The sequence below is a fragment of the Procambarus clarkii genome, chromosome 94 (genome assembly GCF_040958095.1).
Source record: "Procambarus clarkii isolate CNS0578487 chromosome 94, FALCON_Pclarkii_2.0, whole genome shotgun sequence".
In the NCBI taxonomy this organism is placed as follows: Eukaryota; Metazoa; Arthropoda; class Malacostraca; order Decapoda; family Cambaridae; genus Procambarus; species Procambarus clarkii.
This window is the reverse complement of record NC_091243.1, coordinates 12,089,129-12,113,143: the sequence shown is the minus strand read 5'-3', so window position 1 is coordinate 12,113,143 and position 24,015 is coordinate 12,089,129. Positions and strand designations below refer to the sequence as shown.

At 49.3% G+C, this 24,015-nt stretch overlaps 2 protein-coding genes across 2 annotated transcripts; both read right to left on the bottom strand.

Moving 5' to 3' along the window:
• Positions 1-261: 261 nt before the first annotated feature.
• On the bottom strand, positions 262-7,515 carry LOC138360048 (uncharacterized). The gene is made up of 2 exons (XM_069319982.1): positions 7,063-7,515; positions 262-3,494 (listed from the first exon to the last, which is right to left on the bottom strand). The coding sequence occupies exons 1-2, from the start codon at positions 7,513-7,515 to the stop codon at positions 1,284-1,286; spliced, it is 2,664 nt and encodes an 887-aa protein (XP_069176083.1). The 3' UTR covers positions 262-1,283.
• Positions 7,516-8,892: 1,377 nt separating this feature from the next.
• On the bottom strand, positions 8,893-14,514 carry LOC138360017 (uncharacterized). Its single transcript, XM_069319917.1, has 2 exons — positions 14,469-14,514; positions 8,893-9,596 (listed from the first exon to the last, which is right to left on the bottom strand). The coding sequence occupies exons 1-2, from the start codon at positions 14,475-14,477 to the stop codon at positions 8,994-8,996; spliced, it is 612 nt and encodes a 203-aa protein (XP_069176018.1). The 5' UTR covers positions 14,478-14,514; the 3' UTR covers positions 8,893-8,993.
• Positions 14,515-24,015: the final 9,501 nt, after the last annotated feature.

Genomic DNA, 24,015 nt, shown 5'->3' with positions numbered 1-24,015 from the left:
TAATGACCAGGATATTATCCGGCTCGGATAAGAGTCTTTATTGGATCTTACTCACTACTTATTGAATATTATCCATGTTTCAGTAAGTCATTTTATTCTGCGATTTTAATTTAGTTTCTCCTTGTGACCTGGCGAAATTTTCACACGGAGATGTGTTGTCCATAATTCATCACTCTTGTAAATTAGAGTTCCCTGCATCAGCATAGCAGCAGTACAGAGCCTGTAACTTATTTTATTTTTTTTTTGTGATATATACAAGAGTTGTTACATTCTTGTACAGCCACTAGTACGCGTAGCGTTTCGGGCAAGTCCTTAATCCTATGGTCCCTGGAATACGATCCCCTGCCGCGAAGAATTGTTTTTTCATCCAAGTACACATTTTACTGTTGCGTTAAACAGAGGCTACAGTTAAGGAATTGCGCCCAATAAATCCTCCCCGGCCAGGATACGAACCCATGACATAGCGCTCGCGGAACGCCAGGCGAGTGTCTTACCACTACACCACGGAGACTGCTTGACTCTATGGGTGACTCAAACACGAAAATCTTGATTTTGTGAATATATTAATTACTTAAATACATGAGAAAGATTTAGGAGGCTATTTACACAGTAAATAAAGACATCGCTGTCACCGGGGTGACAACGTAGAGACTTGGAGGCCGAGCGACCCGCGCTCAGTGCTCACAAGTGAAGGGTTAATAACAATATCCTTGATGATGATGCCACGGGAGCCTTTTACCCCTAGGACCTACGGGCTTTGCCGGGCTGCATGGACGCTACCCAAGGACTGTGATTCATACTTCGGGCTGCGAGCAGCTACGTCCAACAGCCTTAGTTGACCAGAACACCAACCAGGAAACCTGGTCAGAGACCGGACCGCGGGGACGTTGATTCCCGGAACCACTAACAGGTAGGTAGAATCTACGCGGGGTAGCTGGGCTGGGCTTTGCCCTAGGACTTCCACTCAAGGTAGCTAGGCTGGACTCTTCCATGTGGTCTTCAGCTCACTCTAAAATACACACTTCGTCTCCCGCTCTAAGACACCAGGGGACGAACCCCTCTTCTAAAGAGTAACAATTTTTTTCAAAATACCTCATAAATATTGTTCTAAATCTCTTACTCTTTTCTATAATGGGTTCAAATGTAACGCTCTGCTCCCTTACGTTATGAAGATGTTACTGGAGCGCTAAATACTGAGTCGTTTGCAGTGTATACAGAGCAGGAGGAGGCGTGGGTAGCGTGAGCTGTTGGTGTCGTTGACTGGCATGAGAGGCGTCCCTTACTCACTCCTCTGCAGGAGCGACGTCGGAGGTGGACGCTGGGGTCGCGGTAGCCAGGTGTGGGCCGTCGTGCTCTTCTTCGTCGGCTCCTGGTTCTGTAGGGGGGAGTTCGGGTTCAGACAGGGGTTCCTCTGTGTTTGCCAGAACCTCTTGAACTTGTTGGGATTCTGGTTCCTTCTGTGGTTCAGCATGCTCAGGCTCCTCACTTACCCGATCTTCTGAATATCCGAGTTCCTCTGGAATTTGAACTTGCTCAATGATTGGTTCCTCTTTGGAATCTGTTGGGCCATCCTGGTCTTGATGGTCCTGGATGTGGTCAGACTCTGGCTCGTTTAGGGTCCGAACTTGGGCGTGTTCTGGTTTCTTATGGGCTTGACTCTCGTCTTGCGTTGGTTCATCTTGAAATTCTGTTGAGCTATATTTTCGATCATAATATTCTTGGATTTTATCAGACTCTGGCTCATATAGGGTTCGGAATTGGGTGTGTTCTAGTTCCTGTTGAGTTCGGCTTTTGGCTCGTGATGCTTCTTCCTGGTATTGGAATTGACTGTGAACAGCTTCTCCGGTGCCTTCAGCTTCTACATATTCAGGTTTTTCATGAAATGAAGCTTGATCGCTTCTTTCTTCACCTTGATCTTGGTAATGTTCAAATTTTTGGGGGGCTTGGGCTACTTGACTGTATACAGCTTCATTTTGGTGTCGGACATGGTCAGTTTCCTTTGAGGCTTCGTCGTGGTCATAATCAGTTTCTTTTGAGGCTTCAAAGTGGTCATACTCAGTTTCCTTTGATGCTTCGAACTGGTCATATTCAGTTTCCTCTGAGGTTTCGAACTGGTCATCTTCAGTTTCCTTTGAGGGTTCGATTTTGGAATATTCAGCTGCCTTTGGGACTTGGTCATATTCAGTTCCCGTTAGAGTTTGACTTTCGCCATAATCAGACTTTTCTTGGGCAAGAACTTGCCCAAATTCAGCTTTTTCTTTAACTTGGTCATAACTAGTTACCTTGGGCGCTTGGACCTGGTCATAACCAGTTTCCTTCTGAGTTTGAACTTGGTCATAACCAGTTTCCTTCTGAGTTTGGACTTGGTCATAACTAGTTTCCTTCTGAGTTTGGACTTGGTCATAACTAGTTTCCTTCTGAGCTTGGACTTGGTCATAACCTGTTTCCTTGTGAGTTTGGACCTGGTCATCACCAGTTTCCTTGTGAGCTTGGACTTGGTCATAACCAGTTTCCTTGTGAGACTGGAATTTTTCATTTTCAATTTCCTCTTGGGCATGAACTTGACCAATTTCGGGTGTTGAATTAGGTGGAGATGGGCGATATTTTTCAACTTCACGAGATTGGACTAGGTCGTGTTCCGGTGTCTCACGGGACTGGACTTGGCCGAACTTAGTTTCTTCTCTGATCTGGACGTGATCAAACTCGGACGCTCCATGGGGCCGGACCTTAATCGCTTCAGATGCTGTGATTCTGGGAGCAGTAAAGTCTTCAACGTTCTTCACGACAACAGCTTCGTCAACGCTTCTTGGAGTTGAATCTTCGGGAGCATCATGTGTCTCAACGCCCTCTTTGGCCGGTACGAACTCAAGGTCCTCCACTTGAGGTGATTGTGGCTGTTCCAGTCGCAGGAGGTCCTGACCCGAAGAACTTTGAGGTTTCTCGTCATCCTGGCTAGGGACAGGCCACTGTGTCTCACGCTGATGGATTGGGATATATACAGGCACCTCGCCACCCTCAACCGAGAGATAGATCGATGGCGGAGGAGTTCGTGCTGGGCTGTGGACTGGTTCCTCGTGGATCTCCTCCTGGATATAGTCCGGGTCCTGGTTAGCTACCACCGGGTAGTACAGAGTTTCTCCCGCCTCCAGCACGGGCTCCGGGGATTCGCTCGACTCGTAGCGCACTGGTGCGTACTCGGAAGGTTGGCCGTCGTACTGACCAGCTGTTTCATCATAATCATAGACCGGGTCGTCGTACACGGGGGCGAGGTCGTGGACCGGGGAGGTGTTTCCAATATACTGCGAGGCCTGTCCGTTAACTTGAGCGAATCGTTTATGTTGTGTGGTTTGCTCTTGTTCGTTGTATTGGGAGACGTGCTGGCTCAACTCTGGAGTCTGCTCGTTATACTGAGGAGTGCGCTCGTTCAGGTAAGGAGAGGGTCCGTTATAGTGCACTTCCTCTTCCCTCTGAAGTTCCTGAGGATAGAAATAATGAATACGTTACAGCCATCTCTAACATGAAGACAGAGGTGATAGAAGTAGTGAAGAAATTACTCCACCAGTAACTAAGGCTCTGCAAATGTAAACAAATCACCATACGATATAAAACATATGTTCAGTGCTTCTGGGTCAGTGATATAGGATATAGTGGTGATTATGAAGGTGTGGAATGAGATAAAATGAGGAACGAAAGGACAGATGAAGAACCAAAGGAAATATGAGGAATATGAGCGGAAAAATCTCAAATGAGAATAGTTGTAATATTCTCAGCAGACAACCATGATAGGTCATAGATAACAGACGATGGGAAGGTCTTCTGGTATACCTCCCAGGCACTCCCACGCACTCCCACACCCTCCCACGCACTCCCACACCCTCCCACGCACTCCCACACCCTCCCACGCACTCTTAATAAACTAGCCTCGTTATGCAGGCAAAACCTCTTCCTCCCAACAGTCTGAAATCGGAGAGCTTTCCAGTGCTTCTGAACCCCCCCCCCCCATGGCTGCTATAATTTATAGCTTCCAGAGAAAGAGGATTCAATGCTGCCAGTGTATTGCACTTTTGTCTAGCATGATTGAATCCATTTTTACGCTGATGAAACAATTGTTTAAATCAATGAAGCTTTGTCAAATCATTGTTCATTTATTTGTTAAAATCCGCTTTCGGCGAGTTGGATTTGTCTATAAATGGAATAAATCTTTGCATTTTTTGTTGGTCGTACAACAGTGTATACTGACTCTCTTGGCCACAGTGGTGTATGGTGGCTCTCTTGGCCACAGTGGTGTATGGTGGCTCTCTTGGCCACAGTGGTGTATGGTGGCTCTCTTGGCCACAGTGGTGTATGGTGGCTCTCTTGGCCACAGTGGTGTATGGTGGCTCTCTTGGCCACAGTGGTGTATGGTGGCTCTCTTGGCCACAGTGGTGTATGGTGGCTCTCTTGGCCACAGTGGTGTATGGTGGCTCTCTTGGCCACAGTGGTGTATGGTGGCTCTCTTGGCCACAGTGGTGTATGGTGGCTCTCTTGGCCACAGTGGTGTATGGTGGCTCTCTTGGCCACAGTGGTGTATGGTGGCTCTCTTGGCCACAGTGGTGTATGGTGGCTCTCTTGGCCACAGTGGTGTATGGTGGCTCTCTTGGCCACAGTGGTGTATGGTGGCCCTCTTGGCCACAGTGGTGTATGGTGGCTCTCTTGGCCACAGTAGTGTATGGTGGCCCTCTTGGCCACAGTGGTGTATGGTGGCCCTCTTGGCCACAGTGGTGTATGGTGGCCCTCTTGGCCACAGTGGTGTATGGTGGCTCTCTTGGTCACAGTGGTGTATGGTGGCTCTCTTGGCCACAGTGGTGTATGGTGGCTCTCTTGGCCACAGTGGTGTATGGTGGCTCTCTTGGCCACAGTGGTGTATGGTGGCTCTCTTGGCCACAGTGGTGTATGGTGGCTCTCTTGGCCACAGTGGTGTATGGTGGCTCTCTTGGCCACAGTGGTGTATGGTGGCTCTCTTGGCCACAGTAGTGTATACTGGCCCTCTTGGCCACAGTGGTGTATGGTGGCTCTCTTGGCCACAGTGGTGTATGGTGGCTCTCTTGGCCACAGTAGTGTATACTGGCCCTCTTGGCCACAGTGGTGTATGGTGGCTCTCTTGGCCACAGTGGTGTATGGTGGCTCTCTTGGCCACAGTAGTGTATACTGGCCCTCTTGGCCACAGTGGTGTATGGTGGCTCTCTTGGCCACAGTAGTGTATGGTGGCTCTCTTGGCCACAGTGGTGTATGGTGGCTCTCTTGGCCACAGTGGTGTATGGTGGCTCTCTTGGCCACAGTGGTGTATGGTGGCTCTCTTGGCCACAGTGGTGTATGGTGGCTCTCTTGGCCACAATGGTGTATACTGGCTCTCTTGGCCACAGTGGTGTATGGTGGCTCTCTTGGCCACAGTAGTGTATACTGGCTCTCTTGGCCACAGTGGTGTATGGTGGCTCTCTTGGCCACAGTGGTGTATGCTGGCTCTCTTGGCCACAGTGGTGTATGCTGGCTCTCTTGGCCACAGTGGTGTATGCTGGCTCTCTTGGCCACAGTGGTGTATGGTGGCTCTCTTGGCCACAGTGGTGTATGCTGGCTCTCTTGGCCACAGTGGTGTATGCTGGCTCTCTTGGCCACAGTAGTGTATACTGGCTCTCTTGGCCACAGTAGTGTATACTGGCCCTCTTGGCCACAGTAGTGTATGCTGGCTCTCTTGGCCACAGTGGTGTATGCTGGCTCTCTTGGCCACAGTGGTGTATGCTGGCTCTCTTGGCCACAGTGGTGTATGCTGGCTCTCTTGGCCACAGTGGTGTATGCTGGCTCTCTTGGCCACAGTAGTGTATGCTGGCTCTCTTGGCCACAGTAGTGTATGCTGGCTCTCTTGGCCACAGTAGTGTATGCTGGCTCTCTTGGCCACAGTAGTGTATGCTGGCTCTCTTGGCCACAGTAGTGTATGCTGGCTCTCTTGGCCACAGTAGTGTATACTGGCTCTCTTGGCCACAGTAGTGTATGCTGGCTCTCTTGGCCACAGTAGTATATACTGGCTCTCTTGGCCACAGTAGTGTATACTGGCTCTCTTGGCCACAGTAGTGTATACTGGCTCTCTTGGCCACAGTAGTGTATACTGGCTCTCTTGGCCACAGTAGTGTATGCTGGCTCTCTTGGCCACAGTAGTGTATGCTGGCTCTCTTGGCCACAGTAGTGTATGCTGGCTCTCTTGGCCACAGTAGTGTATGCTGGCTCTCTTGGCCACAGTAGTGTATGCTGGCTCTCTTGGCCACAGTAGTGTATGCTGGCTCTCTTGGCCACAGTGGTGTATGCTGGCTCTCTTGGCCACAGTAGTGTATACTGGCTCTCTTGGCCACAGTAGTGTATACTGGCTCTCTTGGCCACAGTAGTGTATACTGGCTCTCTTGGCCACAGCAGTGTATACTGGCTCTCTTGGCCACAGTAGTGTATGCTGGCTCTCTTGGCCACAGTAGTGTATACTCTCTTGGCCACAGTAGTGTATACTGGCTCTCTTGGCCACAGTAGTGTATGCTGGCTCTCTTGGCCACAGTAGTGTATACTGGCTCTCTTGGCCACAGTAGTGTATACTGGCTCTCTTGGCCACAGTAGTGTATACTGGCTCTCTTGGCCACAGTAGTGTATACTGGCTCTCTTGGCCACAGTAGTGTATGCTGGCTCTCTTGGCCACAGTGGTGTATACTGGCTCTCTTGGCCACAGTAGTGTATACTGGCTCTCTTGGCCACAGTAGTGTATGCTGGCTCTCTTGGCCACAGTGGTGTATACTGGCTCTCTTGGCCACAGTGGTGTATACTGGCTCTCTTGGCCACAGTAGTGTATACTGGCTCTCTTGGCCACAGTGGTGTATGCTGGCTCTCTTGGCCACAGTGGTGTATGCTGGCTCTCTTGGCCACAGTAGTGTATGCTGGCGAGGCACGGGGGGGGGGGGGGAACGCCGACGGGAGGCAAGTGACACCTGCAATTAAAAAAAGTTCAATGACATAAGTATAGACTCCCTTGTTAGCGGAGTTTCTCCTCACCTGGTTGTGCAGTGATGCCTGCGGTGGGTGGCGCTGCTGCAGTGAAGCCTGCGGTGGGTGGCGCTGCTGCAGTGAAGCCTGCGGTGGGTGGCGCTGCTCCAGTGAAGCCTGCGGTGGGTGGCGCTGCTGCAGTGAAGCCTGCGGTGGGTGGCGCTGCTGCAGTGAAGCCTGCGGTGGGTGGCGCTGCTCCAGTGAAGCCTGCGGTGGGTGGCGCTGCTGCAGTGAAGCCTGAGTCTGTATTCGCTGCTCCGGGGGAACATAAGATGTGATGTGCTCCTCAAGTGGAACCTGTGACGGGCGGTATTGCTCCAGCTGAAGTCCTCCTTCTCTTGCCTCGTAGCCTCCAGCCGCAGCCTCCCGCTCCCTCAGCTCGTCCTCCAACTTGGCCTTCTTTATCTGCTCGAGTGCGTGGGGGGGCATGGGGTGCGGGTTGGTCGGAGCGACGGGCAGCATATTGGATGTCGGACGGAACCCATTCTCGTCCGCCACGTAGGTGAGTTCGTGGACCGTGCCGTCAGGGTGAGTGAACCTGTGGGTGGACGAGAGGTTAAGGGTACAAGTGTGTTGTGGCAGCTCATGGATGTAAACATTGCCATAAACTCTCTCCAGCAAGCGAAGTTTCAGAATATATATCGGGAGGGAGAAAACACTATAATGTTTGTGAATAAAGTGTTTAAAGTGGGTATAATAAAACTGGCAGAGTTTCCCCCGTTAAATCATTAGTAATCGGTTTCTATGACAGAATATCTACAGCTTTCACCGGCCGCTGGTACGCTCGTCTCGGCTCCTTTTTTTAAAGGAAAGCTATTGGAGTGCAGATATTTCCACACCTTTCCCTTATGATCCCCTTTTTTTCCCTTTACCCATCGTAATTTTCTGCATCTACTCTACCATTCCCATTCTCTCCCAATCTCATACAACGAAAACAGGGAACGTCAGAACGCGTAAATGTCCCCTACGAGGCACCCAGGGCCCAGCTGCTCCTCTAACTCTCCTGTCTGAAGCTATGCAGAGAATTACCTGTATCCCAGTGTCATTTGCGAGCCTGAACTTTCCCAACTTGTGTATCCACTGCCTCGAGTTCTGTCAAGAGTTCATTATTGGAGAACGCTATTTATATACGACTTCCTTGTCACCCAGTAAATACTCGCCTAGCTGTCCTCACGTAGTTGTGCTTGCAGGGGAAAATTTGCTAGGTTTATCAAGGTCCTCTGACCACCGACGAACTATCCACAAAATGCAACTCCCAACAGTTTAATAACTCCCAAATACCTATTTACTGCTAGACAAACAGAAGTATCGGATGTAAGGCAACGCGCGAACGTCTCTCCCTGCTCCGGACTCACACCACTAAGCAATCGGGTGTCCTCAGCCTTGAGAACTGTTTGTCTTCGTCTCTCTCTGTTTACTTCCAAGAGCAGTCTCATCCATTCTTTATTACCATCATCACAACTGGGGTTCACAGCGGCGGCCAGATGAAGGACAACGCCACCATTGCTGCTACTTCTATATATATATATATATATATATATATATATATATATATATATATATATATATATATATATATATATATATTCTAGTACTCTATTAGCTATATTTCGTGCGATAGTATATTTATCATAGTTCCATATCTCTAGTGATCGTGGCACACTGATGATTTTTTCCTATACTAAATCTAGACAATTTAGGAGTACGCTAAAAATCCACATTCGAGGTACCAGGACAGAGCCTTGAGGCACTCCACTCACTGTTGTCTGACATTCTGAGTGTACTCTATTTGACCTATTTTACTCCATTCAGGTTTCGATTTTATTAATTTCATGCAGGATTATAATTTTCTCACTACCCCCTCTCCCCCTACCCCCCTCCCTCCTCCTTTAATGTTCTCCTATTCCTCCCGGCCCACCTTCCTTCCCCTTGGTGTGGACTCACTGGTAGCTGCCCTTGGAGATTGAGCCACCAGTCAGCTGGCTGGACTCCACCTGCTGGACAATTCTAATCCCGTTGCCAGTTTCCACATCCATGTTGTACACGCCACTTTCCGGCGCTATCCTCATATCCTTCACTATTGGCACGAAAGAAGAGGCGCTGGGGTGGCCCTCAGAGGATTGACGGCGGATAGGAGCGCTGAGATGGCCCTCAGAGGACTGACGACGAATAGGGGCGCTGAGATGCGCCTCAGCGGACTGACGGTGGATAGGGAGGCTGAGGTGGCCCTCAGAGGACTGACGGTGGATAGGGAGGCTGAGGTGGCCCTCAGAGGACTGACGGTGGATAGGGGCGCTGGGATGGGTCTCAGCGGACTGACGGTGGATAGGAGCGTTGGGGTGACCATCAACGGAATGACGACGGATGGAGGGACTCTGGACGGCCTGACGGAAGAAGGTACCGCCGTCGAGGGCGTGGATGGGTGACGATTCATGGGTAGACTTTCCGGGTTGATTGACATAGGAAGATCCGTAAAGGCGTGAGTTGGTGGGAAGACGCGGCCTGGCCACACCCGCGGCCACACACACGGCCGCCAACACCATCTGTCGGGCAGAACAACACTTACGGTGAGAACAGGAATTGGTGTCAAGATCAGATAACTTGTTCACGCACAGTATGAAAACAATAGATGAGTAACAGAGAAAGGACATATAATGGACAATGAATCAATACAATGGACATTGTATTTTGTTGCCTTGATCATCTGGGGACACGAGTTGTAGTTTAATGTACCTCTGTGACACTTTACCTCCAGCAGGGTAACTTGCTCTCTCGCGCGCGCAGGAGAGAGAGAGAGAGAGAGAGAGAGAGAGAGAGAGAGAGAGAGAGAGAGAGAGAGAGAGAGAGAGAGCAAACAGCGGAATGTTATTTAAATGCAAAGAGCAGCGATGAAAAAAATAGGATGTGTAAATAGAAGTTGTTTACTTGAAGCTTTGTACTGTATGATGGGTGACTGAACGTGACTGTGTGAAACAAAAGTTTGTTGGTTGATGGTAGCTACTGTGAGTGCATTTCCACCGTGTGAAGATATATATAATATATATATATATATATAATATATATATATATATATATATATATATATATGTATATATATATATATATATATATATATATATATATATATATATATATAATATAATATTAATTGGATTGAATATTGAGGTTGGAAACATACGAGAATCTCTCTCTGTAGTACAAGACTCAAAAGACTAAACTAATTAATTTATGTGCAAGGAATTCAAGTTCTCAATGGCCTCAGACAAAAGTATATGTATACTGGAAGGTGGCTATGTATCACGGACGTATATTCCAAAAGACTATACATAAGTATTCATGAGACACACCGTAAGTGTGAAAAGGAGCCGTGAAGAGGAGGAGGATTAGTGTGTGTGTGTGTGTGTGTGTGCAGAGTCAAGCAGGTCAAGTCTGAATGTGATGGAAAATAATATTGAAAGGAATATCATAAGGCATGGCTGATAATTAGAAAAGTCTGTATAATGAGGTTCTCCAGTAAGTGGATAATGGAGCTTCCAGAAGTTGAAAAGTTGGGGAACATGAGTTTTCTGGCAAGAGATGGCATCAATCTTGTTGCTATATATAGTTAGGAATAAATCAATTTGATTGACACATTTGGTGAATACAATGACTGGCACATTGGGTGAATACAATGACTGGCACATTGGGTGAATACAATGACTGGCACATTGGGTGAATACAATGACTGGCACATTGGGTGAATACAATGACTGGCACATTGGGTGAACACAATGACTGGCACATTGGGTGAACACAATGACTGGCACATTGGGTGAATACAATGACTGGCACATTGGGTGAACACAATGACTGGCACATTGGGTGAATACAATGACTCTTTTTATGGTTTTCAGAACTTCTTTATATATTAGTCTTGGAAGAGACTTTGTGTATTGTATTTGCTGATAGTATTACTGGTAGTTGGTCACTTATGCTGGGCCAGTTGTGTGTGGGTGTTTAGGAAGTGGTGATTGTTTGTCAGTGTTATGTCAGGTTTGTCACTATGACCTTGTCTTGCAGAAGACTGGAAGTCTGGCAAGCATATGAATAGTATTTCTCTTCTTTTTCTTATTGTGTGTGGTTATTGTTGGTATGGTATGGCCTTGTTGGTGCGGCCGTGTCCTGGGGCGCCCGTGTCCCCCGTGGGCGGCATTCAGATCTCCCAGAAAACAGGCGTGATGTTCGCCAAGGGAAGGTAGGCAACCTGTCCTCCTACAACCTGCTCTCCTACAACCTGGCCCTCCTACAGCCTGGCCCTCCTACAGCCTGCCCTCCTACAGCCTGTCCTCCTACAACCTGCTCTCCTACAGCCCGGCCTCCTACAGCCTGGCCCTCCTACAGCCTGGCCCTCCTACAGCCTGCCCTCCTACAGCCTGGCCCTCCTACAGCCTGGCCCTCCTACAGCCTGCCCTCCTACAGCCTGGCCCTCCTACAGCCTGGCCCTCCTACAGCCTGGCCCTCCTACAGCCTGGCCCTCCTACAACCTGGCCCTCCTACAGCCTGGCCCTCCTACAGCCTGGCCTCCTACAGCCTGGCCCTCCTACAGCCTGGCCCTCTACTGCCTGCCCTCCCACATCCCGCCCTTCTACAGCCCGTCCTCCTACAACCCGTCCTCCTACAACCCGTCCTCCTACAACTCGTCCTCCTACAACCTGCCCTCCTACAGCCTCTCCTACAACCTGTCCTACAGCATACCCTCCTACAGCCTGTCCTCCTACAACCTGTCCTACAAAGAACGTCGCATTTCGCTCGTATGAGCGAAATGCGACGGGCTGAGGTAGGACCCGTCCTACCTCAGCGTCCTACGCGTCCTACCCGTAGGACCCGTCCTAGGTAGAACGGTCCTACCTCGGACGGGGTGAGGTACCCCGATTGTACCTGATATCAGGTACAATAAAGATTGTACCTGATATCGTTTGGAGTTCAAATTTCGGGAAACTTTCCTGGAAATTATTCAAGAATTTGTGGAATAAATTTATCCTGATTGGTGCTTCGTCATTGGCTTGGTCAGCTCTATTAACTGTAAGGTAATTATGAAGAGAAGTCATTAAGCCATGAAGACAAGGATAGGGTAGGAAGGAAAGGAATGGTGCTCAACCACTTGGACGGTCGGGGGATTGAACGTCGACCTGCATGAAGCGAGACAGTCGCTCTACCGTCCAACCCAAGTGGTTGGGCGGGCTCCCTCTCCCAAGAGGGATCAACTCGACTCCCACTCAGGAGGAATTCCAGGTTTCCAGGTGAGCTTCCATGACTTACAAAGGACACGAAGCGGCTTATGATATTTAATACCGATATCCGTGTGGCGGCGCTGGTGTTCTGTGGCTAAGACATAATTGGGGGGTGTTTATCGCGGAAAAGATAACGGTCAAAGACAAAATAACCAGGAAAAGCTTCTTTCAGTTCTTTTTGCTATGAAAGCTGCGGTATCAAACGTTGCTGACTCTAGCGATGCTGGCACAAACGTTGTGGCAAGCGCTTCTGCAGCAAACGTTTCTAGGTCAAGCTGTGCTGGCTCCAAACACTGGTGGCACAAACGTTTCTGACCCTCCGGCGTCACTCTCCTTTACTCCATGTTGTGAAGTTAGCAAGCTATATGCAGACGAGGAGTAACAATAACGTGGATGAAATATGTTGACCAGATCACACACTAGAAAGTGAAGGGACGACGACGTTTCGGTCCGTCCTGGACCATTCTCAAGTCGATTTATAGCTTTGCAAGCTATAAATAAGTTTAGCTTGTATAACCTCTGAAGCTTGACTGTTATACAAGCAGATATAATATATGTAAATAACACAGTAATTCAAGTGTGACTTGAAGACTTTATTTTATTTATTTTATTTTTTTCTACCACAGACGTGGCCACACATTTACAATGCTAACCAGCATATATACATTTTCTTCTGTCCTCCATGGGCAGGGTTAGAGATGTGTTGAACATATCTAACAGGACAAGGCAACCAACGACCCATTCCTGAGGAGCTACACGGGAGAACAATTACAAGAGGAGACTTCCGCTGCCGACCACAGACTCGCGACACCTGCCGGAGAAAGCAAGCAGATGTGTGACTGAGGCAGCTCGCACGAGCTTTCTAAACCCCTGAGACAGGTGTGTGGTGGATGATTGGGCCGAGCAGAGCCTCATTTCCGAGACCTCCATCTCCCGGACACCAGGAAAGAAAATTATGATAAGGCAGAGAGCCAGTACGACTGTATGGCACACACACACAGCATGCGAGAACAGGACGGAGTAAAAGAACGATGCCCAGCCTGTGAACCACTGGATTTCGAACGATAGCCTGCAAGAAGCGAGGTCGTCGATGTACCGTCCTAGCCAAGTGGCTGGGTCAGCGTCACTGTACTCGACCTCCAGGGTCGAGTAGAGCAATGTTGACCCACAGGAAGCTTCGTTTCCTGGCAGTCTTAGAACTAATATAGTACAGTTAGTTTTTTTCCGGTCTCTATAAAGATTATGGTACAAAATGTGGATTACTGATCGTCCTTCACTGTATGTTGGTACTTGCGAATAAGTAGCTACTATAAGTACTATAGGTTCCGGAGAATGGGCTGCATTATCACCACAAGTGTTGCTGTAAGTTCTAATATTTGTCATGTTGCAGAAGCTTGGGAATTCGCCCTCGAAGCAGAGTATATTGACACTCAAGTTGTACCCAAATAGCACAATACACGTGCCCACTGCCCCGTCCCACGTAATCGTGCGACGAAGGAGTGGGGAGGTCGTGGCCCACACCCACTAGCATCCACACCCCTTCCAGCGCCTGCCACAATGCTACTACCACCATTCCCAACCCATTAGTACCACAATAACACCGCCACCACTACTATCGCTGCCACCATCACCACTAACATCACTAACTACACCGCAAGCATCACCAATGCCACCATCACTAACACCGTCACATTACCGCATCACAACCATCATCACGACTATCATCACCATTACTACAACTTCCACCACTATGTCACCATTGTGTCACTGCCCCTTGCCCTACACCCACCAACCACCACACATCACAACGTCCAAACTTGGTGACTGAACTTGCTACAAGTCACAAGCTGGGAACTTCGCAGACGTGGAGACCACGAATACTTGACGACTTCGCAGACTTGGAGACCTCGCTAGCATCGTAACTTCATTCACCTGAAGAATTCGTACACCTCGTCACTTCGGCGGCTTAAAAACTTCGCAAACCTGGAGGTCTCGCACACCTGAAGCCATTGGGAACTTTGTGACGTCGTTAGTTTGACGATTTCGTGAGTTTTCAAGCCCCGATAAATAATCTCCAAGATGGCGCTTGCGTGAGGCCCATGAGCTCGCAGGCTGTGGAAAGGGAAGAAGAGAGGAGCAACTCACCAGTTTCATGACTGCGGAGCACCGTGACGCCGTCCGGGCACCAGTAGAGGCGACAGGAAACTAGACAGCAGAAGGGGAAAGCGACCAATATATATATACTTCATACTCCAGCGGGGGCGTCGGTGGTCACCAGGAGGGAGAGGGGGGGGCAGAGGGATGGAAGGAGAGAAGAAAGGTAGGAAGTAGGAAAGGAGGAAGAAAGGGAGGTAGGTAACATGGAGATAAATAGAAAGAAAGAATCGATAAGGAGGGAAAGGAAGTAGATACTTTCAGATCTTATTATCGCCCTTCATTGTTGACATTAGACACATTTCATGGGGCAGTTTCCACAGACGTGGAAAAAACTCATATATATATATATATATATATATATATATATATATATATATATATATATATATATATATATATATATATATATATATATATATACAGGGTGATGCTCGAAGGGAACAAGCTCACTTTGCAGGCGATGAGTCACAATAACGTGGCTAAAATAAGTTGACCAGACCACACACTAGAAGGTGAAGGGACGACGACGTATCGGTCCGTCCTGGACCATTCTCAAGTAGACTGTGACTTGAGAATGGTCCAGGACGGACCGAAACGTCGTCGTCCCTTCACCTTCTAGTGTGTGGTCTGGTCAAGTTCACTTTTAACAACCTTACTCTCGTTATCAACAGTCAATAGTTAAACAGCTAACGCCCGTTACCTGTGTACTATGATGCACCTGACTCATGACATAAACGGTCATACAGACTCGTACTCTACCACATGAATGACTGTTTAGGAAGTTAGACGGTACTGCAAGCGTCATCTTGAGTAGGATTAGAGCATGATTACTTCAGAGTGAACAGAGCCGTCAGCATAACAATACAGGAAACTGCTGAAGGCCAATACGAAGCAGCTCCTAATTTATGTCTACACTAACTCAGTCATAGACATGTCTAGTCTACGCGGTAAATGATTCAGCAATCCCACGTCTATTGTGTTATAAGTAATTTGTTCCGTAAATCACAGAAATTTGGTCCATAAATTGGTTGCGTAAGTGTGTGTGTGTGTGTGTGTGTGTGTGTGTGTGTGTGTGTGTGTGTGTGTGTGTGTGTGTGTGTGTGGGAAGCAATTTCGTGTCCCACACCTCTGTTCCGGAACTGTTATCGAGTAACGTGTACATATATTAGACACAAAATTGAACAGCAACATTATCAAATGTGCCGATGGCCTTACAAAAACGGGAAGAAGATAAATTCAGGAAACTCAAAATTGCTGAAGAACAGCTTAGATTGACTTTTAAATCTGACAAAAGATATACACAATTTTACGCTGACAAAAGCAGGATTCTAAGCCTACGAAATGTTGAGAGTCACCAGATATCAGCCGCTGGATAGCAGCGTATAACTGGTCAAAATGAGATTAAGAATATTATGACATAATAAGCGTTAGTAACACCACAAATAACGTTGTTCTTCATTCAGCCTTAACGTGACCTTGTTACACTATTTAGATCACGTAATTCTCTGTAAAAGCGATGAATAAGAGTGAATTTACACAAAATTTGAGTACATTATATACACAAAACTCAAAGCAATACCACAACACGCAACTAATATAATCATTTCCTCTATAATCTCGATTAAGATTTAGAAAATTAATGAAAGGGTTATAACAAGGATGAAATCGAGCGATACACCAACAGAAAACATAGCTCAACACATTGGATTCAAGCTGGATAAAGGTTTAATCTGAAAAACACTTTGTTAAACTCCGCGCCGGAAATATTGGTGCAGATCCACAATGAAATCTGCGAGTGTGACACGGGTGAGAGACGCCCACCGCCACACTGCTCCATATATTTCCTCATTGTTGCAGACTTGTTGCACAAGTCACCAGGCGACATGACTCCCGTGTGATCGCTGCATTGTTTCAAGCCAAGGTCAAGTAAATAGGAGTGGTTTTGTATAAATAGGAACTGCCTCGCCGGGTCAATAGGAGCTGCCTCGCCGGGCTAATAGGAGCTGCCTCGCCGGACCAATAGGAGCTGCCTCGCTGGACCAATAGGAGCTGCCTCGCTGGACCAATAGGAGCTGCCTCGCCGGACCAATAGGAGCTGCCTCGCTGGACCAATAGGAGCTGCCTCGCCGAACCAATAGGAGCTGATCACGCCATTAATAGTAATAATTATACAAAATTAATAGTAATTCCACTTCCAATTACTACAGCAACTGCAACTGCTCCTAATGATACTGCTACTGCTGCTACTGCTGCTGCTGCTGCTGCTGCTGCTGCTACTGCTACTGCTACTGCTGCTGCTGCTGCTACTGCTGCTGCTACTCTCAGCTTCTAATGGCGCTACTGTTACTGCAGTGATGAAGATGGGTGTGGTGGTGCTGCCTCTTGTCGAGCTGAACACAACGCCACATGTAATAGTAGTGACAACCAGTGTCACTCATCTGTGTGTCAAACGTTGGTTATGGAGTGGTCTAGAGTCTGAACCCGACTACTGCCTGTGCAGGAGTTGAGAGTCCTCGGGTCCCTTCGAACTGTCGAGCTCCTCTTGGAAGGGAAGAGCTGTCGAGCACTTCATAACACTCGGCTCTCGAAGAAACGTGAGGCAGTACTTGTGTGCTCTGACGGTCGTCTACTAGTAGAATATGCTGAAATAAATAGTAGTAGAAGCTATCACTGCTTCCAGCACCCCAATATCTACAAACACCAACTACATCAAGCCAGCAACCACCACCAACTACAATCAACGAGCACCACCAACGAGCACCGCCAATGAGCACCGCCAATAAATCCTCCACACTCGAAGCAGTAATCAGTAGCGAACGACTCACCGCAAGACAAAGAACCTCAGAAACAACCCGGGTGCAGAATCTGTTTCTCTCTCTGGAAACTCGGGAATCAGAGAGAGAGAGAGAGGAAGGGAGGGAGGGCGGGAAAGGGGGAATGTGTGTAAAACTTGTGAGGAATGTCGTAGTCACAGATGCTGGCCGCCTCATTGTTGGGAGGTTATTGCGTGCATCTGGCGAGCTGTTTGTGTTGCTTGCGGTCCACACACACATGGCGGTGTTGGAGTGGGGAGGGTCACACACACACACACACACAGTCATAGAGTGCATGGCACTTTAAAGGATAGGACATAATATGAAGCGTTATTGTCTATACAGAGCTTAGGTGGTTGAACATGTAGCACTAGAGAGATATAGAGAATGAATAGGACGGTTGTGAAATTTCAGAGAGCATGTGTAGGCAGGTGTGGGAAGGAGGTTGACCAGACCCAATCATGTGTAGGGCAGGTGTGGGACGGGGGTTGACCAGACCCAATCATGTGTAGGGCAGGTGTGGGACGGGGGTTGACCAGACCCAATCATGTGTAGGGCAGGTGTGGGACGGGGGTTGACCAAACCCCCAGAGAGAAACTGTATCACAGGGAAAGTTAGCTCTCATAAGAGAGGACTGACGCGTCACTGCCACACCTCCGTGTTTCTTGTGCTTTCTTCTCCTGTATTTAACCACCGATGTGCACCAGCCAATGTTTACCCAGACTGGCCTCGCCCAAAATAGAGCGGAAGTGACGGTGTCATTGCACTCTGGTTCCTCAGGTGTCATGCCACAGGGTCTGGTGGTGTCAGCTCCGGTGTCATAGTGCCATCCATCACCTCAAGGAGGCACCTCTTGACGCCCGGTGTGACCCGACTCACAGGTAACTTGCTTTCTTTCTTGTTCTTTGTGTCTTTTGCCCTCATGGCGGGTTTGTTGTGCAGCGTCACTCATCCTGTTGGTGGGCGTACGCCAGGGGGACAGTATTGTAGAGCACGCTTTACTTTCAACTGATGCCACTGTTCACCTAGCTGTAAATAGGTACCCGGAGATGGGCAACTGTGAGGGGGGGTTGTATCCTGGGGAGGGTCAGTACTTACACCTTGTGGGGTTCCTCGATACAAGCCTAAAGTAAGGGAGAGAGAGAGAGAGAGAGAGGGAGAGAGAGAGAGAGAGAGAGAGAGAGAGAGAGAGAGAGAGAGAGAGAGAGAGAGAGAGAGAGAGAGAGAGAGAGAGAGAGAGAGAGAGAGAGAGAGAATACAGGCTTTCTGCCCCCCGACAAAACATTATTTTTAATCTTAAAAACTGTAAAAGCCATTTAACTTGATGTCCTAAATACGCTTTAGACACAAAATGTTCGAATGTCTTCAACAAACTCTACAGAAAATGTGTCGGTCTGACTTACAAATTCCAAAGAAAACTTTCACAAGTGAAATGCAAGAAAAATATTACATAAACTCGACAATTATATTTTAAGTTTCTCGTGTATACCGTTCGTGTTGGGTATTGGTGGTGGTAAATGTTCACATCTTGAAGCTGCGGGTAAAGTTATTGTTTGTGCTTCTGTTTGTCTTGCGTGGGAGGTGGTGCCCACTCCTACGGCACTCGTGGGGCGGTGCCCACTCCCATGGCACTGGTGGGATGGTGCCCACTCCCACGGCACTGGTGGTGGGATGGTGCCCACTCCCACGGCACTGGTGGGATGGTGCCCACTCCCACGGCACCGGTGGGATGGTGCCCACTCCCACGGCACCGGTGGGATGGTGCCCACTCCCACGGCACCGATGGTGGGATGGTGCCCACTCCCACTACACTGGTGGGATGGTGCCCACTCCCACGGCACCGGTGGGATGGTGCCCACTCCCACGGCACCGGTGGGATGGTGCCCACTCCCACGGCACCGGTGGGATGGTGCCCACTCCCACGGCACTGGTGGGATGGTGCCCACTCCCACGGCACTGGTGGGATGGTGCCCACTCCCACGGCACCGGTGGGATGGTGCCCACTCCCACGGCACTGGTGGGGTGGTGCCCACTCCCACGGCACCGGTGGGGTGGTGCCCACTCCCATGGCACTGGTGGGATGGTGCTCACTCCCACGGCACTGGTGGGATGGTGCCCACTCCCACGGCACCGGTGGGATGGTGCCCACTCCCACAGCACCGGTGGGATGGTGCCCACTCCCACGGCACCGGTGGGGTGGTGCCCACTCCCATGGCACTGGTGGGATGGTGTCCACTCCCACGGCACTGGTGGGATGGTGCCCACTCCCACGGCACCGGTGGGATGGTGCCCACTCCCACGGCACTGGTGGGATGGTGCCCACTCCCACGGCACCGGTGGGATGGTGCCCACTCCCACGGCACTGGTGGGATGGTGCTCACTCCCACGGCACTGGTGGGATGGTGCCCACTCCCACGGCACCGGTGGGATGGTGCCCACTCCCACGGCACTGGTGGGATGGTGCTCACTCCCACGGCACTGGTGGGATGGTGCCCACTCCCACAGCACCGGTGGGATGGTGCCCACTCCCACGGCACCAGTGGGATGGTGCCCACTCCCACGGCACTGGTAGTGGGATGGTGCCCACTCCCACGGCACTGGTGGTGGGATGGTGCCCACTCCCACGGCACCGGTGGGATGGTGCCCACTCCCACGGCACTGGTGGGGTGGTGCCCACTCCCACGGCACCGGTGGGATGGTGCCCACTTCCACGGCACTGGTGGTGGGATGGTGCCCACTCCCACGGCACTGGTGGTGGGATGGTGCCCACTCCCACGGCACTGGTGGGATGGTGCCCACTCCCACGGCACTGGTGGTGGGATGGTGCCCACTCCCACGGCACCGGTGGGATGGTGCCCACTCCCACGGCACTGGTGGGATAGTGCCCACTCCCACGGCACTGGTGGGATGGTGCCCACTCCCACGGCACCGGTGGGATGGTGCCCACTCCCACAGCACTGGTGGTGGGATGGTGCCCACTCCCACGGCTCCGTGGCGCAGTAGTCAGCGCTCTCAACTCGCATGCGAACTGTCCCGGGTTACATTCCCGCACAGTACAAGTCGTTTGAACAGTTTTCCTTTCACCTAATTAATCTGTTCACCAGTCGGTAAATAGTCACCTATGAAGTAATTAACTGTTGTAGGCTGCATCCTGACTATGGTTCAGTCGTTAGCAAGGCCTCGGGGGACCTGAATCACCCTGGCACGCTTCCTGTGCCAGACATCATCTCCCACTCCGTAAAAAATGCAATTGTTTGGCCTAATCACAAATGTACGAGCCTGACCAACACGCCAAATCGATTGAATCCGATGCACGTAAATCGTCAAAAAAAAATGGGGCTTCAAGTTTTACTGATACGTTGCATTTATTAACGGATTGGTTGATTCCGCGTTAGCTGGTCATTCGGTAAAAGTTATTTCCGAGGCCAGTGGTGATTGTTGTAATGTATTTTGAAGAATGCAATAAATACATTACCTCCTGTGTCACGTCCACTCGGGAGCCAGTCACCCCGGGAACTTATTGGCCTTGTTTTTAATACTTTATCTCTCTCTCTCTCTCTCTCTCTCTCTCTCTCTCTCTCTCTCTCTCTCTCTCTCTCTCTCTCTCTCTCTCTCTCTCTCTCTCTTTCTGTTTTGTTTTTTGCTTTGTTTCTCGTATTACCTAAATTACTGATATTCTCACATTCACTCATTACTCTCATCTCTCACCTTCACTCACCCTCCCACCTACACTACACCTTCACCCTCCCACCTGCACTACACCCTCCCACCTGCACTACACCCTCCCACCTGCACTACACCCTCCCACCTGCACTACACCCTCCCACTTTCCTTCACCCACCAGTCGTCACCACCACCACCTGCCGCCTCACAACTTTCCCCTTTCCTTCCCTCTGGTTTTTTGTTATGGGTTATCCCTTCCCACTTTCCCAGTCCCTCATTGTCTACCTCCCCCCCCCCTACTCCCCCTCTCTCCCTTCCCCTCACACCTTCCTCCCTCACCTGTCAACGTGTCAACTGTCTTATCACTGACAGCGTTTACAGTCCATTATCGAGGCATTGACAGTGATAATGATCTGTTATTGTGAGACTGACAGATATGCGCGCGCGCGCACACACACACACACACACACACACACACACACACACACACACACACACACACACACACACATACAGGGGTCTGGTAGCTGAGCGGACAGTGTGCAGGACTTGTCATCCTGTGGCCCGGGTTCGATTCCCGGCGCCGGCAGAGACAAATGGGCAGAGTTTCTTTCACTCTGATGCCCTTGTTACCTAGCAGTAAAGAGGTACCTGGGAGTTAGACAGCTGTTACGGAGCTGCTTCCTGGAAATGTGTATATGTGTGTGTGTGCGGGGGAGGGGAGATAGTAGTTAGTAACAGTTGATTGGGTGACAGTCGAGAGGCGGGCCGAAAGAGCAGAGCTCAGCCCCCACAAGCATAACTAGGTGAACACACACATATACATAGTGATGAAGAGGGCCAGCAGAGGCAAGAGGACAGTGTCACAGCGAGAGGGGGAGACGTGAGAGTGGTGAAATGTTACCAATAGCGTGCCACAAGTCAATAATGGAGGTCACTACTACTCCTAATCTATGTGAACGACCAACCAAAGATTCCTTCCTCTCAGTGTTATCTGGCGATGTAAACATTGAGATTATGCTGGAGGACTACGACAATCTTCATAACCTGGACAAAATGAATGGTCCAGCAAATGGCCACTAAAGAGTTCAACAGCAAAAATAATGAAGTTAGCTGCTGGAAACAGGCGGTACCGGAGGGATTCGAACCTTGACTAACCCCTCCTAGCCGGTGATCAATAGTACCAAGTTGTGTACCAAAATCCAGATAAAGCGTATGGATTTGGACGTTGGTGTCTGTAGCGTCACAAACTGTGGTGGATGAGGCAGGAGCCTACCACAGCGCCACGGTCTCAAGTGGCGAGACTGAGAACCTCTGCAGCTGTTGCTTTAAAAACTGTGAAAACTTCTTACCAATTGAGAATGATTATTATCATTTACATTTTTTTGTAAATCTCGACTTTCATGTTACAGGTTTGAAGTGCGAGGAAATTCCTGTGTGCATCGTTCATAACTTTCTTGTCATTAATGACGTTGCTGTTGTTTTTGTATATCGCAATAAAGCAATAAATATGTAAATGTATAAATATGTATATATATATTGCCAGTAATGATGCTTATGCCTAAATGCCAAAATTATTTCTGCAGAGAAATTTAAAATGTACCCAGAACAACAACATGCAAAATGCATAGCATTCACGTATGCATAACATTCACGTATACAAAGCATCCACTTATACACGTTTTAATCTTGTATACATCTATAATCACATCTCGCATGAAGACATTCCTATAATTAGTCTGCCGGTTCTATTAATTCACCACAAGGTACAAAATACAGTGTCCTAACCTAACCAGACAGACAGGTGGGAGGACGTGGACGTTTGGATGACGTTACTTGTCATAGCACTGTGTACGTCGCGGACCTTAACGTACACAGTGAGACGCATTAGTTGTGAGGCGTCGTAAGTTGCCTCGTGTTGAACTTTCTCGTGTCGCCCGTGTTGGAGAGTGAGAGTCCCAGCTCTCACTCTCAGCCTTAGTGATTTTACGGGATGTCACAGGGGAGGAGAGGGCTAGTCTGACCCCATTGGATTGGGGGTCGGTCCGTATACCCCCTTCACAAAGCCGGTAGATATGAAATGTGAAACTCATACTCCGCAGAGTTTAGCATTTGTTTACAAATCTTGATGAATTCAGAGATTGACTTGCAAAACATATGTTCTGGCGACAGATTTTCATCCCGGGGTGCAGCATTTTGGTTACAGTGAGGCAGGAAGGGCGTGTATGAGCAGAGAGGGAGGGAGGCGACAAGGAGAAGGGCGTTTGTGGGTTAGGAGGGTAGAAGCGGGGAATGGGTGTGTATAGGCAGGGAAGGAGGAGATGGCGTTGGCTTCAAATGGCGTTTGAGAGCCGGGAGAGAGGTGACTGGGGAAGTTGCGTGTGTGGGCAAAGAAGAGACGAGGTGTAGGACGTGTGTGGGCATAGAGACGGCGAGTATATGGGAAGATATGGGGAAGGGTTTGTGGGGGGGAGAGGGTATAGTGAAGGTGTGTCGGGTGACATGGAGAGGGTGTATGGGGTGACACTGTATTGTGACCTGTATATGTGAGTGTGATGCGTGGCTGTGAGCATGACCTGGAGCTGTGAGAGTGAACTCTGACCTTGAGATGCGACTTTAGGTTCTGAACCGTGTTAATTGGCTTTGGGCTACACCATTGAGTTGAAACAACTGACTCCACTGAGGTCTTCATCCACAGTAATACATCAATCTAAATCTTGTGTCAACCCTTACGCCCTGGTGGCTCTTGCTCACAAAGGTTCAGCTCTCACTCCACGCAGCAGACAGCTGATGTATCAGGAGAGTCACGCTTGGTCCAGACATTGTGGCGTTTCTTGGTAAACCACTTGTCTAGAAATCTTCTTGTGTGTTTATAATTGTTCTCTTGTTCCTCTTCCCTAGAAGGTATGTCCAACACTCCCACCAGTAACAGGTAGAAACCAGGTTGGTAGCGGACCTTCTCAAGAGAGTCCGTGATCTTCACTTATGTTTTCTCCAGCCCTCGGTCAACACACGCGCGCGCGCACGCACACACACAGTTGAGAGGCGGGACCAAAGAG

Coding starts and splice junctions, on each gene's coding strand:
- LOC138360048 (XM_069319982.1), bottom strand. CDS start 7,515: ATGCTGCCCGTCGCTCCGACCAACCCGCACCCCATGCCCCCCCACGCA. Junction 3,495..7,062: donor AGGCATCACTGCACAACCAG/GTGAGGAGAAAC, acceptor CTGTAACGTATT/CATTATTTCTATCCTCAGGA.